Source organism: Accipiter gentilis, unplaced genomic scaffold (genome assembly GCF_929443795.1).
Source record: "Accipiter gentilis unplaced genomic scaffold, bAccGen1.1, whole genome shotgun sequence".
NCBI classification, from domain to species: domain Eukaryota; kingdom Metazoa; phylum Chordata; class Aves; order Accipitriformes; family Accipitridae; genus Astur; species Astur gentilis.
In genome coordinates this window covers 86,020-102,462 of record NW_026060847.1, presented here as the reverse complement: position 1 = coordinate 102,462, position 16,443 = coordinate 86,020, and the positions used below count along the sequence as shown (strand labels likewise).

Sequence of the window (16,443 nt, the reverse complement as noted above, 5' to 3'; positions counted from 1 at the left end):
GATCAACAGGTTCTGTCACCCCTGTTTTACCTCCCTGTAGGTGCTCACAACTATGAGAAGTGATACATAACAGGACACATATTTATTTATGTCTGCATAATGAGAAGACCAGCATTTTTACTGGTCTTGTGAGCTAGGGCTGGTAAGGTCTCAACCAGGAGACGCAGCACATATTTACTTGTCTCTTTAGGTAGCTGATAGTCAGAATTACCCACACGTAATGACCAGCAAACCCACTAGCCACACACTGAGCAACGGCAGCATTGAACGCATTGGACTCATTGCCTGTCCGGAGTTCGTGGGACATCAACATTGCAATAGCAGATCCATGACTACTTCGTAAGTTTGTCACATTCGTCTGTAAACTCATCCTCTGTTTGTTATGTGCCTCAGTAATTCAAGCTACCATGCTGTGCTTCCCAATCGCCATTCACTTCCAAAAACATCCAGAAGCCCATGTCACATGTCTCAAAGTAAAATAGTGCTCTATTTTAGTCTTCTGTCTATGCAGGTGAGAGGAAAATCTGTTTCTATGAGACGCAAGCTGGGAATCAAAGGCTGGTGGTAAAGATCTGGTTTAGGTTTTGAAGTCAGTGGGAGGTTTGACTGAGTTTCGGTGCAGCCAGGGTGTCCCGGCCTTTGTTCCCATGATGATACAGACTCCTGTCACAGCTGCAAAGAAAGCCTGTCTGATTTTATCCACATGAAAAGAGATAAATAACAATACACTGATACGTGGTGCATGAGAAGTGTAAATGTCTCAGATCCTTCTTTGACAATATGTGTGATTTTTTAAGGGTGATGGTTCTATCTTTACGGGACACTGACTATAAATAAGAGATGTGTTGTGGATCCGTTGTGAAAAGATTTAAGGCAACTGACTTGAATATTTGCTTTGGAAAGTGCCCAAAGAGCCGGCAGTCAGTCACCTGGAGGATTTTCATTTTGACAGCTTCTGCTTCCTGCGCTATTTATTAGATAGCTAAGTTACACAGTGTTGAATTGGAGAGCATATTTAAGTATGCTGTGATGTTATTCGTATTCTGAAGTGATTTTGCAAAGAATCGATGAATTGTACGCACTGTCATAACTGAGGGATATTGACTTAGGAGAGGTCAAGGCTGCCTTTGAGCTAAATGCAAAGCAGGTGGACGGCATTTGATCGCCACTTAACATGAAAGGTGCAGTTCAGGAAGATCCCTGCTGCTGGTGTAATGGTCTCTAAGAAGACATGCTTGTGTTTTTGTAACACGAGTGTAATGAAAAAAGTAAAATGTCATGCGTTTGCCCGTTTGACAAAGAGATGGACAAGAGACTTTACAAGGTTGGTCTAAAGCGTAGCTACTCCTACTTGTGCTGTCTCCTACCACCTTCTCCGAGCAGGGCTGAGAGCACTTCTGAATTTTCTCTGTTTTTTCTTGCAGTCTCTTCTGTGAGGCAGTGGAATTTTTACCACATTTATTTTCCCAATAAAGTTTTAGCATGGTTGTTCTCCTCAGGCTTTGAGCTGCAGTGAGGTATCCCGTTGTTGTACAGAGGGAAAGGGGAGAAAAAGAAAAGTGCATGTGCTACCTCTTCTTTGGTGGAGACACTTGGGTTATCTGTTCATCTCGCATACGTATATAGTGTTGGAGCCTCAGCATTCACCCCAGCTCTCCCCTCTACCATTTTCAGACGCATTTTCCCCAACCTCATTGTCGGAAATCCAGGGATGGAGGCAGGGATGGAGAGAGAGACCAACCGAGGCAGGCACAAAAGGGGAAGAGAAGGGCTGGGGCTGGGGAAAGGAGGGGCAGAGGCACTTGCTGCAGCACTGGCAGGCGTGTTAGTGGCAACAGATGGAGAGTGGCCATTCTGTTTTCCCCACCGTTACGTCTTGCATCCCAGCTCCCAGTACCCTCGAGGTTCCCAGTGGCCCTTAGAACCTGCAGAAGGTGGGGGGACGGACAGGGCTCAGCAGGGCGTCTCTGTCCGGCTGTACTACTTTTGGCTGGGGTAGAGTCAACAGCAGAGTTGACCAGAGCATATTAGATGGAACTTACAGCTTTGATATCTGTTCAGCAGTTGCTGGTCATGGTATTGACTTAACTGTTCTCACCATTAGTGTATCTGATCCGTGCCAGGCTCCTCTTTGCTGTGCATGTTAAAGCTTGGGTTTGCCTTTTGCAGTTTGCTGTGGTCTGTAGCACTTGGTGGTGTTTTGCCTGGGGGGTTTATTACAAAAGCACTGGCCTTGATCTTAATCAGGTATCTGAGCTCTGCACTGATGCCATTACTCTGAGAATCATCTCATGGAGACAATTAACAATTACACCTTTTCCCTTTTCTCCTCTGAGAGTTTTTGGGTGGAGGAATAACAGAATGGCACCTTCACCACCTTTTTCTTCATGGCATATATTTTCTCCCTCGTTACAATAAATTCTCAGTAGCTTGAACATCCTTGGGTAACCAAAATACTCCTTATTGGTACTTCTCAAGAATTTTTGTTCCGCTTTCTCTAGGGTTAACCAACCATTTAGGAATACCACCCAGGGATATGTTCCAGGGCAGTGTGGTTACGGGTGGCAAGGCATGCAGAGGAATACAGGCAGGTACCTAGGATGGTTGTCACCTCCAAGGGTCTGAGACGTCAACCCAGATGAGCACGGGATCCTGATGAAGTGACAGAATGTTTGCCCTGGTGCTGGCTATGCCAAAGAGACACAGCTTGTCGCGCTGTGCTGGGGCCTGCCCTTCGCCTACTGAGCACTATTCAGCACTGTTCAGCACCCTCAAGGAGAAGAGAGGGTCTCTGCATCTAACGACATACAGACACTGTGGCTGAACCAGAGACCCAGGCCTCAACTATGCCAGTCGCCCCTATAGGCAAGAAGAAACAACGGAAGCTGAGGTCAGCTTGGCAGATATGCAAACAGATTTCAGCCATCATCCAGGAGAGCCAATTATCAGCTGGCTGCTCTGATGCTGGGATACTGGGGCCAAGGGTCGGGAATTAGAGGGTAAGGAAGCCCGGCAGCTGAGATCCCTTGCTAGGGGTAAGGCCGTTGACAAAGGGATTGGAAAAGGGGCAGCAGTCCTCAGCCTCTGGAGGCGAGTCCTGTCGAGTGTGAAGGACAGGTATCCCTTCAAGGAAGATCTTGCAAATTCCCAGACAAGTGGACCACCATTGAGGGAGGTGTCCAGTACCTGAGGGAATTAGCCATGGTGGAGGTGCGTTACAGCAACCTGGACAACAACCAGGCATCCAAAGACCTGCATGAAATCCAGTGCACGCGGTCCATTTTGCAAAAGTTTATATGAAATGCTCCGATGTCATATGCCAACATCCTGGCAATAATGAGCTGGAGAAACACAGAGGCACCAGCTATGGATGGTTTGGACAGACAACTCCGAGAATACAAAGATAATCTTGCTTCCTCCCTATGGGCCTGTGTGTAGGCTGTGGAGAAACTCACCCCCAAATTGTCCGAGCAATCTGAGAAGGATAGCTCTTCCTCACCCACACCAACCAAGGTCCCAGCCATTAAGAGCCAGCCTTTTTCTGTTCCAGGGAGAGGGTACCGGTGGTGCACACCACGTGCAACCCTGTGGTTCTCCCTGCGTGACCGGAGGAAGGACATGAGGCAGTGGGATGGTGAACCTACCTGGAAACTAGAATCTCGGGTACAGGAACTGCAAGGAAAAACAACAGAGAGAAGGCATCCATCCAGGAAAATTACTGCTCCAAGGTCTGTGGGTCAGAGTAGAAGGGCTGATCTTGCTTTTGACCTTGATGAAGGGACTTGTGCTTTGCAGTTACAAAAACCCAAGTGATGAAGACTCTGGCCAAGAATAGAGGGGCCCTGCCTTTGGCCAGGCGGAGGAAAGGGACAGCCGGGTTTACTGGGCTGTGTGGGTTCGATGGCCTGGCACATCAGCCCCACAGGAGTGTAAAGCTCTAGTGGGCACCAGTGCAGAGGCTACTCTAATACCATCAGATTACAAAGGGGAGGAATCCATCTGCATTTCTGGAGTGATGGGAGGATCCCATGAAGTGTCTGTGTTGGAGCCTGAGGTAAGCCTGCCTGGGAAAGGTATTGTGACTGGTCCAGAGGCTCCATGTATTCTTGGCAGAGACTACCTCAGAGGAGGATACTTCAAAGGCCTAAAAGGGTACTGGTGGTCTTTGGGTATAGCTGCCTTGAGTCCAGAGACAATTAAGCAGCTGTTTAGCTTGCCCAGTCCCTCAGAGGATCCTTCTGTTGTGGGGTTGCTGCGGGGTAAGGAACAGCAGGTGACATTTTCTCCCATGACTGTGCACCAGGAACAGTATCGCACCAACTGAGACTCCCTGGTTCCCATCCATAAGCTGATTCCATGCCTGGAGAGTCAGGGAGTGGTCAGAAAGACTCGCTCACCCTTTAATAGACCCATATGGCCGCTCTTTTCCAAAACAACCTCATAGACACCTTCCGCCTCTTCCTTGACCATCACCAACAGGATGAGGAGTGCACATGTCCAGCTTGGACTTGGACCCCCAGCACTTACATTGCAGTGCGAGGCTCCTAAGAGGAACTGTGATTCATCTCTCTTGTCTGTAGGAGCAACAGCACCAATGTCTGTGCCCATTGGGCCTCCTTCTCCTGCCTCCCCAGCCAGGGCAGAGGCAGGTGGTTCTCACAAACTGCACATCCAACAGGACTGGAAGGAGTCATGCCCAATTGCTCCCGTTGGCTAGCAAAGGAGCAAGGGAGGCCCCTGTGCACCTCTCATGCTGGAGAAGGGAATCCTCTCTGGAAGGACATAGGCACTGCTCTGCTGCCTTCAGCTCCCCACAAGCCAGGCCCCTCTGCCTCAGAAGGTCTGAGCCTTTCTAATTCTATGTGAGTTGATGAAGATGCAGTCGTCTGAAGGGAAGTGAGGTGAATGCCATTCCCGGGGACTTTCCTGCCCTGCTCACCAAAGTCAGAGATGTCCCTGGTTCAGTTGCCCTGCCTCAGTTTACATCATATTCCCAGGGGTTCAGCACTGCCTGCGGCTGTTGACGCAGTCCCCACCACCTTAGAGCTTCCATCCCACCAGGGAGTCAATTATACTGTTTTTACTCCTCAAATCCTCAGGAGGGACACACTGCAGCAGGAACCTTTAGAGTCTTGTTTCTGCTATAAACCCTGGGACACTTGAGAGAGCAGGGAGCCTTGAGGTGCTGCTGGAGACTCACCTTAGGAGCTGCTGGCAGAAGAGGGCAAGGGCAGAGTAAGGAATGAGCCCTGGTGCAGGGCTTGCAGTGCAGTCCAAGAAGTGAAGGACACGGTAGGGAAGAGGCAGAAGGTAAGACCCCAACCTTGGACTTCATTGCCATGATCCATTCAGAGCAGATGTCACTGCTTCATGATGAGACTGTAGGTTTGTGCTGGATGTGCCGAGGGTGAGTGAAGGCTGGGTCTTATTACTCAATCTGCTGGGTCTTTGAACGGAAGAAATGAGAGCATAGGGACCTAAGTCTTAGCCTTGTCCTTTCCTGCACGTCTTCTCACCCCAGCTCCCCGCTTTTCCTAGACACTCCTGAGCCCCTGGCACTGCACAGTGAAATCCCAGGGAGAGCCCTGGGACAGTCTCCCACCTTGGCTGGGCAGCGGGGGAGCGTTTGGGCGGGCTGTGTGGGGCCAGATAGCCTGTGCCCTTCACTTCATCATTCACAGGGCTATTTCAATTCTCTCTTGGTTTCTTTTTCTTTTTTGTTGTGGCTGGGTTTTGCTTGCTTTCTCACTCTCAGAATTATGATGAAGTAGGATTTGTTCTGCAACGCTCAGCTTTCTCAGTCCCATGCAGTGGAGATGGCTGGGGGTATACATTATTCTGAGTAGCTTTTGGAAAACTCTCAGAAGAGTTCCTGTGATGATCAGCACTGGAAGAAACGCATTCCAGCCCAAGAGGTGGTCATGAGACACTTGGAGGGAACTGCTCTTGCAGAGAGCTGTGTTTCTCGGGCATGAGCTTTCTCCAATCACACGCTGAGGCATGACCCTGACATTGTCCATGCCCCTGACCCTGATGCTGTCCCACCTCACCCCCAGGCCTCCTGGGGATGCCCTGCTCAGTGTCCTGCTTTTTCACTTGTGCCCCACAAGCACAGCTGGCCATGCTGGGGTCCTGCTGCTGGGCTGGGATTTGCAAGCAGGCAGCCTCAAAGCCCTCAGGAACCACTGCTCAGGAGGGAAAAAATGGAAAGCAGCTTTCAATCACAGAATCATGGAGCAGCTCAGCTTGGCAGCCACCCCAGCTTATCATCTAGTCCAACCGCCCCTTCTAAAAAGCAGGGTCAGCTAGAGCATGTGGCTCAGGACCATGCCCCATCAAGTTTTTAATTCCCACAAGGATGGAGCCTCCCAAACCTCTCTGGGCAACCTGTTCCAGTGTTTGACCACCCTATCTTTAAATGGAATTTCCTGTCTTTCAATGTGTCCTTTCTTCATGGCACCACTGAAAAAAGCCTGGGATTTTTCTCCTTAATCCTTCTCGTTACTCCTCCCTTCACAACTTCTCCCCTGTGGCTCGGTTACCTCAGTTACCCTTTCCCTATCTTCTTTTTGGTCCTCTCCTGGTCACTTTTTATGCTGCGTTTTGACCTACAAAGTGGGCTTTAGCATGCTCTCTGGCAGTTCCACAGCACAGTCCCTTGCTCATCTGAAGCAGTAACTCCTCATCTGGCCTTTCCCAATGGAAGAAATTGGCCTGTGTGGTGGTGGGGAAGGAGTGGGGTGGGAGTCCTTTTCCCCTCATGTCGGTGTTTCAGAGAGCTGTGGCCACTCACCCTGTGGTGTGCCCATCCCTTGCTTTGGACGACGGACAGCATCTGGCATGATATTTCACACAATGGGTTTTTTTGGAGAGTGGGGTTTGTTTTTTCTGGCATGCTTTTTCTTTCCTGAGAGTGGAAGGATGTAGATCCTCAACACCTGTAACTTGTTTTCCAGGTCATACCCACAGGCATATGAAAGTTGTCTGTTTCTGTGTGAGCAAATGCACATCACAGGTTTATTCTGCAGTGAGAAAGAAGAACTTTTGTTGGGCAGCTTGCCTCTAGAGTCTCCGGTGGGTCTGCTGGGATGAGTGTTCTTAACCCATCAGGAAGAACATTTTTTTGTGCTTTCATTATACAAGAAACACGTAAATCTAATGTGAAAGGAGCAATGTCCTACACACACAAGAAAATATTGAAGGTATATGCTGAAATGTGTTTCTTTCTTGTAGCCCCTCTTTGTGGCAACTGGGGAAATAAAAGACAAACAACATTGCATGGCTGAACGGGAAAATGACAACTGGACATCATCCACAGATTTTGTGCTGCTGGGAATACGTGATGTCCCCATACTCCAGAACCTGCTCTTTCTTCTCTTGCTTATGATCTATTCAGTCACCATGGTTGGGAACATCCTCATTGTTGTGCTAGTGGTGGCAGACCGGCATCTCCACACCCCCATGTACTTCTTCCTGGGCAATTTGTCCTCCTTAGAGACCTGCTACAGCTCCACCATCCTGCCACGGTTGCTGGCCAGCTTCTTGACTGGGGACAACAGCATCTCTGCACATGGCTGCATGGCTCAGTTCTACTTCTTTGCTTCCTTTGCAACTACCGAGTGTTACCTGCTGGCAGCCATGTCCTATGATCGGTACTTGGCCATATGCCAGCCCTTGCTCTATGCAAGCCTCATGACCTGGAAGGTCTCTTTCCATCTTGCAGCTGCATCTTGGCTAGGGAGTTCACTGCTGCTGCTGGTAGTCACAGTTGTCTTCTCCCAGTTGCAGTTCTGTGGCCCCAAGTCCATTGACCACTTCTTCTGTGAGTTTTCACCATTGCTGGAGCTTGCCTGCAGTAACACCAGGGTGTTCACGCTCGTTGTGTTCATCTTCGCCTTCCTGGACCTAATCTGTCCATTCCTGTTCACGTTGGCCTCCTACATGTGCATCATAGCTGCCATCCTGAGGATCCCATCCAGCACAGGCAGACAGAAGGCCTTCTCTACCTGCTCCTCTCACCTCACCGTTGTCACTGTTTTCTATGGCACCCTCTTTGTTGTCTACCTGCTGCCCAGAACAGCCCCACTGAGGCAGCTCAACAAAGTCTTCTCCTTTTTCTACACTATCCTCACACCCTTGGTCAATCCCCTCATCTACAGCCTGCGGAACAGGGAGGTCAGGGAGGCCCTCAGGAGAATGATCAGGAAAGCCACGACCTGCACCCACAGCTACGTTGGTGACACAGGCAAAAGACACTTCTTGTTCCTTTGAATAGGAAAGCTCTAGATACCAATGGGGTCTTCAGATGTGCACGCCACTGAGACTGCTTGTGAGGCAGCAAGGGGAAGAAAGCAAAAGGTCCTGGTAGAGAAATGTTGTTTAGAAAGCAATGCTGACAAGGTCACGGGTTTGCTTTTCCCTTGATAATAAACATCTTGGTAGGCTTACATGTGGGAACTGTTGAAGTATCAAGGTTTTCTTTTCTGGAGGAGATAAAAAAGCGTACTTGGCCTCATACGAGAATATTTTCCAAGGGCCATCATGAGGGCATCTTTCTCACTGTGGGTTCCCAGGGTGGGAGTCATCTTCCCCTCTGGTACAAATTTCGGGAGCATGAAGCTCACATGTCAGCCATGAGTGAAGGTCTACTTTCACTGCACTGCCAAGGGAAAATGGGCCATTTCTATTGGGTGGTTCGTGGGTAACACCCACGCACCCCTCTTCCCTTGTCTGGCCAGGCCCTGTTGCAGGCATGCCTCAGAAACCAGCTGGAGACTGCAGCAGCTGAGCAGCTGAGTAAGAAGCCTTTGCTTCTCCTGCTGCAAAGGGAGGTGGAGAGGTTGGAGTAAGGGGAGCAGTTCCTCTTTCTGAGGACTAAACCAAGATCCTCACCCAGATCTCCCTCCCCCCCTCTTTTCCTCCCCTGTTCCCAGAGAAGGGAGCAAGTCCCTGCTCCAGCCATGCTCCTCTGGCTCCAGATAAAGCTCCTCTTCTCTGTTCACTCTACATCTTGGACAGACTGAGACACCCACTCCCTTGCCCCAGCCCCTTCATCCCTGGATCAGGCTTTCCACCTCGGCCCCCCTTCCCCACTAGAATTCTTTGACCCAATGTACTGGATCTGGATGGGATGATGTTAATTTTTTTCATAGCAGCCCATAAGGTGCTGGGCTTTGGATTAGTGACAAAACCAGTGCTGATAACACATCAGTGATTTTGCTGTTGCTGAAAGGTATCTGCACAACATCAAGGTCTTCTCTGTTTCTCACTCTGACCCCCAGTGAGTAGGCTGGGGGTGTGCAAGATGTCGGGAGGGGACACAGCCAGGAAAGGTGACTGGAACTGACCAAACAGATATTCCATGCCATATGGCATCATGCTCAGCAATAAAGATGGAGGAGAGGGTGTTTTCTGGGTGGGTGGCCAATGCCTGGGGACTGGCTGGGTATCGGTGTACTTGTGGAAGGTGGTGAGTGATTGACTTTGCATCACTTATTATTTTGGCAGGGGGTGGTTTTTTTCTTTCTTCCTTCTTCCTCTTTCCTTCCCTTATTAAATTATTTTTATCTTCACCCATGACTTTCCTCACTTTTGCTCTTCCTATTCTCTGCCCCCATCCCACTGGGGTGTGGGGTGAGTAGGTGAGGAAGGAGCTGTGTGAGGCTTCACTGGCAGCCAGGGTCAACCCACTCCCCCCAACCCATGCAGGACCCAGGGCAGGGTTGGTCCTTGTGACCTGGTTCTCCTCAGGTCTCCATTTCTTCAGTGGTCTGTGAACCACTGTGAGCAGTGGGCCCACAATTTTTTTGTCTCCTTCTGGCTGACGACACACTTGCTGAAGCCCTTCTTGCAGCATCTGCATCACACAAACAGTGTCCAGCATGGGGGAAGCTCTGCTCTCACATAGGGAGAGTACAGGGACAAGGATCGGGGAAGGCTGGAAGAAGTCAGAGCAGCTCTTGAAAAGCCAAGGGGAACACATTGCTTGTGCTGGGGCTTGAACCTGTGGGTTGTCAGTCTAAGCCTCTCCCAGGTGAGCTACTTCAGCCCTGCCCCAGGAGCCCTTGCCCTGGTGCCAGCCCTGCCTGAGCGCAGCCTGGAGCGCAAGAGGTGTGCTCTGCAGGGAGGTACCTGTGACCAGTCCCAGCCCAACCCCACAGGCGGGACCTGCCTGCTCCCTGCCCAGGCCTGCCATCCTGGCTGTGCCAAGAGCCCATCCCTGGTCACCCCACCTCAGCCTGCGCCTGAAGGGCTTGCTCATCCCTCCAAGGGAGCTGGAGCTGCCTCGGGCTCAGGCCATCTTGCACACCTCTCTTGGGATTTTAAATGGCACCATCTCCTGTTCACTGCAGCCTCTGTGGACGAGCTCAGGTACCCATGGTCCCACAGTGCTTGTGGGTCTCTCTCAAATATTCGCTCCAGAAGGCAACAATGTCCAGCAGGCCCTCCTCCCACGTCAACCCTCTCGCCTAGCTGAGTCCATTCCCAGAGGAAAAGACAAGTGGCAGGATCTGACTGTCCTCTTTGCAGTGCTGAGGCAGGCATTGGGAAAGCACGGTGCTTCCCCTTGCATCAGCACCTTCATCTGCCTCAGAGGTGAGTGCAAGCCAAGCAAACCGCCATGTGGAATTTGACTGGGATGGAAAGGGGCAGGCACAACAAGGAAAAGGAAATGCAGAGGAAGAAACAGAAAACTAAAAAGGAAATGGAAAGTTAAAAGGGGGAACACCCCTCCCCCAGAACAAGGCTAGAAAATGCATGTGCCATGGCCTGGGAAACTAAATCCCTCCAGGACAGCAGAGGACATAATGCAGGACAAAGGCTAGGATTTTTCTAGAAACTCATACATGGCAACCAAGCACGAGATCTTGAATTCATGATGGGAGGGGGAGTGTCATCAAGGCGATTGCTTTCATGGGTGTCGTCAGAGGTGGGAGCACACCAGTGGCTCTCTGTTTTCTCCAAGAGCCCTGGCATTCCCTTCCTGCCTCTTCCCAGACCCCTGTCTCTCCCTGTCTGCTCTGGGAAGCCCAGCTCTGCCCCTCTTTACCTGCCTGTTCCATGCACCCTCTTCAGGAGCTTTTCTCCCACCAGCTTGTCACCAGGGCTGGGCATGCTGCTCTGTGCGGCTGTCTGTCTGCATGTGTGTGAACACATGCTTTTCCCCTACAAATTGTGTCTCTCCTCTCCACCCCCTCGCCCCTCAGTAAAACCTTATTGAAAGTGAACACCATTTGGCGAGGTGGGGTAGTTTGGACAACAGAGGGAATCAACCCCGGTCCCTCATACCCCACAGCCAAGCTGTGCAGATGTGACTGGCACCAATTTGGTTTCTTCTTTCTGTGGCCACCTCCCACTCCTTCCAGCTCACATTTGGCTTCATCTCATGGGCCACGTTGTGACAGGTGCTCACTCGTTCAGGAAAGCTCACTGCATGCACGGGCAGTGCAAAGACATCTGCTTTGGTCTGCAACAAGCTCTGCCTTTACCTGGGAGGCCTTTGTACGAGCAGTAGGTGGTGTGCTGTGACCGACCTCAGTGCTACTCCGATAGCTGGCGAGAGGGAAATGGACATCTCTGTTTTCAGGGACAGTGCTCTGCACGGGGACACTGCCAAGCCCCAAAGGTGCAAGTACCTGTTGGGAATTGGCTTGATGAGATAGGACATGGGTCTATAGAAAAGTTGTGCGAGCAGAGTTCTGTGTGAAGGAATGTCAGCGTGGGCAGCAAGACTAGGCCTTGGCCGAAGACTGCTCGCCTTGCTGATATCAGGAGAAAAACAACAGCTGGTCTCGCTGTTATCAGGAGAAAGACAGGGAGGGTGTGGCCTTGGCATAACTTCACAAGTAACTTTTGAAGAAGTTCTCATGAGAAAGTTACTGAACACGCATAGCTGCCAGCCACAAGTGGGTGTGTATTAGTAATGAATAAACATTAGCAATGTACCAATCGTATTAGGACTAGTAGGCATAATTATCGCAAACTGTATAAATATGAGCTATCCGTGCAAATAAAGTTGAATCACTTCTATCCCTCATATTGGGTCGACTTATGTGCATTCCTCCGCCGCTCCAACAAGTACCCAACTGCTTCTGTTTTTCATGGCTGTGTTAGCAGCAATATCATCATGGCACTACTTCAGATTTTCCTGCTGAATCCATAGGACTAGCAATATTGAGCTCTGAGAGACTTTCCAGGATCCTTCCCTGCCTGGGATCCTGGCAACATTTCCAGAATTCATCCTGGGAGCAGCAGGTCTGCAGTCAGGGACTCTCCCCTTGGATTGGGATGCCACCCTAGGTAACTCCTTGAGGGTGAGAGCCCTCATCTCATAGGTAAACGATATGCTCATTTTGAGTCATCATTTTTAAACCTTAAGAATTCTAAAGTCCGCTGTGTAGTACTAATTTCCCCTTACATCGTTGAGCTTGTGGTTCACTAATCAGAGTTCTAAGGAACTTTTTTATCGAAGAATAAATCTGATTTTTAACACCTGCTGTGTTTGATAGTACGAGCCTCTGTAACACTCCTTCCAGTCCTGTTGGATGTGCAGTTTGTGAGAACCACCTGCCTCTGCCCTGGCTGGGGAGGCAGGAGAAGGAGGCCCAGTGGGCACAGACATTGGTGCTGTTGCTCCTACAGACAAGAGAGATGAATCACGGTTTCTCTTAGGAGCCTCGCACTGCAATGTAAGTGCTGGGGGTCCAAGTCCAAGATGGACATGTGCACTCCTCATCCTGTTGGTGATGGTCAAGGAAGAGGGGGAACTCTTTACCAGCACACTGTATGTCCTTTCTTTGGACATTGAATCCTTTTGAGTGTTTCTCTGCTCCACACAGATGTTGCAGGTACTCAAAGGCATCGGCAGCAGCCCCAGGAACCCACACCCGGACTATCCCATCCCATTTCTGTTTGTCGACTCCCATCTATATGGTGTTTACCCTCCACCCTTGCCCACTCATTCGGTTACCAATGAAGCCCTCCGAGGGCTGCGTCAGCTCACTGCTTTGGCAACTCAGCCACACAGGTTGCGCTCAGGCCATTGTGCACGGTGGCAATGGAGACAAGCATCTTTCCTGTGTGTGCCTCCCACCCAGCTGTCTCATGTGATGGAAAGTACACCTGACGAACTACCGGCCTGAGAAAGTGGCATCTGCTCCCACTGAACAAACCAGGTCCTCTGACCATATGATATATGGAAAGGAGTAAAAGTTTTATTTAATCTCAGCTGTATTTTTTATTTAAGGTACTACTTTTAACTCGGGCATTAATTTAAGGTGCCACTTATAGTCTTTGAATGTACCAGTATTCTTTGGCTGGCTATAACAAAAATATGTGTACCCCAGTACACAGCCACACACCCAGGTGGGCCCCCTCCCCAGGACACCCACTGCTTTCTGTGCAGAACCATACGAGCTCATGTACCCCATTTCTCCCAGAGGCACCTTCCCCAAGGATTCCATTGCTTTCCCCTGCCTCCCAGAACAACCCAGTTCACCCAAGCATGTCGCTAATCCTCCCTTTCGCCCCAGGATCTTCTGACCGAACAGGAATTAAGACTTCTTCTGCAGCGGAGAAGCGTGCCTGTAGCTGCTGATGTCCAGGTGAGCAACGTCAGGGCGTCTGCAGCCCCACAAAGGATCCTGGGCCCCGGGGGATCCCTGAGCCCTCTGGGGTGGGCAGACCTTGGGTATGGCAGAGGGAAAGAGAGGGGACTGTCCCTGATGCATGTCCCAGGGTGAGCTGCACAGAGCTGCCCCCATGCCTTTCCTTGCATGCAGTAGGGCTCTATGGAGCCAGAAGGTCACTGTGCAGGCCAGGCAGGGGGGCTGTGCCATAAACACCCCCCAGGATCACTGTGAGGGCTGGGCAGGCTTCTGGGAGATATAGGGGCATCCTGGGGTAGATAGGGGGCTCTGGGTGCCATCTGGATCTCAGGTGAGCCAAGTCCTGTCCTGGGTAGACAGAGGGCTCCAGTTCCCTTCTCCTTCCCTAGGTCTCTGCAGAGAGAGGTGGTGGGGACAAGGCCCCTCTCATGTCCCAGCAGACACTGGGGGGGGTGGGGGGGGTGTTCGTCACAATTTGGGCTCTCTCTTGCAGGTCCTCAAGTGATGGTGACAGCCCTGTCCTGTCCCCCTCCAGCGGCATGAGGAGATGATCATCCCTGGATGACCCCACCTGATCCCCTGGGAGCCCTGGGCCATTTCCCTCTCATGATCAATAAACCCCTTCAGCAAAGCTACGCTCTGTGTGTGCGTGTGTGTGTGTGTGTGTGTGTGCCTGCATCCATGTCCCGTCTACTTGCCCAGCGCCCAGATGCCTGGGTCCTCTCTGGCTGGACCACCACGATGAGCAGAGGGGCTGAAGGAGCGCGGGCACCTGGGGTGTCCCCTTCCCACCCACCATGTGCCCCCAGATAAAGGCAACCTGGAGTGTCCCCCCAGGAGGCTGGGAGAGGTGAGGGGGAGACGATGCCAACTCTTGGGGCAGCCGGTGTTTTGGAGGCACAGAGGGAAAGAGGTTCTTACCAGGGCTCTAGTGAGTGATACCGAAAAGCCGGTCGAAGACACCATCCAAGACTCGTTTTGGAGTTTTAGAAAGCAGGCATTCTTTATTGCAGCGCTGGATGCATGGGGGGTAGTTCCACCTAGCATGCATCCCACAGCTTTAGCACTAACAGGTTATATAGAATAACTAATTGCACATTAATCAGATTAGTATACATTTACATAAAAGTAATTGCAACTGATTATTTTGGTACTGCCTACATCCAATCACGTGCAATGAAGGATCCCTTTGAGTCGATGGGCTGCTTTTGTGACCACCGACCCATTTGAAGTTCTTGCTGGCTGTCCTTGAAGTCTTTATTCCTGTCCTTGTTCTTTGATCTTGAAGCTTAAGGCAGCATCAATCACATATGGTCAGTCTCAACACCGTTCTCATCTAGTGTCCAGGAACATCTAGTTCTAAGAGCAAAGAACTGCAAAACTTAGGAGTAACTACCTCTACTAGTTAATTGCTTGGCTATACTTTTGTCTATTGTTTCAATCATAGTGTTAGTATAAGATTTCTAATAATTATTTACCTAATCTCACTTTTGCAGTCACCGAGCAGCAAAGCAGTTTCCACGACTAGTACAAAACATGAAAACCATGAAAATATTTAGACATACCATACAGAATGTATGGAAATATGCTATCATGAGCACCATCCCCCAGGCAGCACAGTTTGGTGTCGGGGCAGGAGAGGATCATGAGCAGGCAGCCTGGACCCCTGGGTCCTCTGCCCTGCTCTGGGAGGGGTGGCAGTTCCCTGCCTCATGGCCTCAGCAGTCCTGGGTTCACAGGAGGTTTCAGAGCCTCATGCTGGACCCAAGTGCCTTCCTGGACCTCCAGCCCACAGCCTTCCCTGGGGCACCCCCCATCACAGGCCAGGAAGGCAGGTCATTGTGAGAGACTGTCATCTCGAGGCATCTGTCTCAAAGATTGTATGCTGTGAGAGACGGAACTGTGAACTATTTATCTTGAAACATTTGCCTCTGGGATGGCTTGTTTAAAGAGGACACTCCTCTGGCCCATAAGGACAATAACCAGGCCACTGAGGCATCCAGGGGAAGAGGCAGGCTGGAGCTGGTGAAGCATGCAGGAATGTGGAGACTACCATTGTCCTGGAAGCTGTAGTCTTTGAGAAAATATACTGGTTTCTCATGTCGATCACCCAAAGATCAAGTGATAGACGAAACCATGAGCGTGCTAACAGTACGTATGTGCATGCATTAGACTATGCCCTGTAAAAAAGACATGGACACAGGCCATGGTGTGCACCCATAACTGAAGAATTGAAGACTGAGGACCAACGGGACGCTGCTTGATCCATGGTGGTGACTATTCTTGCAACTCTATCCCGACTGCTTGTTTGATTTCTGCCTTTTTCTTCCATTCTATCCTATTGCTACTATTTTCTACTTTTGCTACTTTTGATAATAAAAGCTGTTTTGGGTATACGGCATTAGACTTCGTTTGTGTCTTAATCTCGCTCTTGGGATCATATTGAAACTTTCCCCGACATTGGATCAGGACAGTCATAGGCTCCAGATGCTCAATGGAACTCCCCTTCACCTTGCATGGACAAGCTGTGCAGGACTTTGCGATCATGATGTCCTGGGGGCTGCTCGTGGCTGTGTTTTCATCTCTCCAGGTACACACTGAATTACCACTGACTTTTACATTAGGATTTTTTCCTTCACGCCACTGCACGCGATGGTCTTAAGGGTCTTTTCCAACCTCAGTGATTCCTTGATTCTCTGAGTCTATGATTTCCTGTGATGTGCGGAAAACAGACTCCACAATCAGTGAGATTGTGAAGTAGGTATGTTCATTCAGCGCTGGGCAGCACGGGGGGTAGTCCCACCAAAGTCGTGCACGCCCGGCTCGGCAGTTCTCC

At 50.4% G+C, this 16,443-nt stretch overlaps 2 protein-coding genes across 2 annotated transcripts in view; one reads left to right on the top strand and one right to left on the bottom strand.

Moving 5' to 3' along the window:
* The window catches only part of LOC126036931 (deleted in malignant brain tumors 1 protein-like), a gene marked incomplete at its 3' end in the record, with an annotated part of 180,998 nt that overhangs the window by 79,739 nt on the left and 84,816 nt on the right, over positions 1-16,443 (bottom strand). The window lies entirely within an intron of this gene.
* On the top strand, positions 7,279-8,271 carry LOC126036928 (olfactory receptor 1020-like). Its single transcript, XM_049797160.1, has one exon. The coding sequence runs from the start codon at positions 7,279-7,281 to the stop codon at positions 8,269-8,271; it is 993 nt and encodes a 330-aa protein (XP_049653117.1).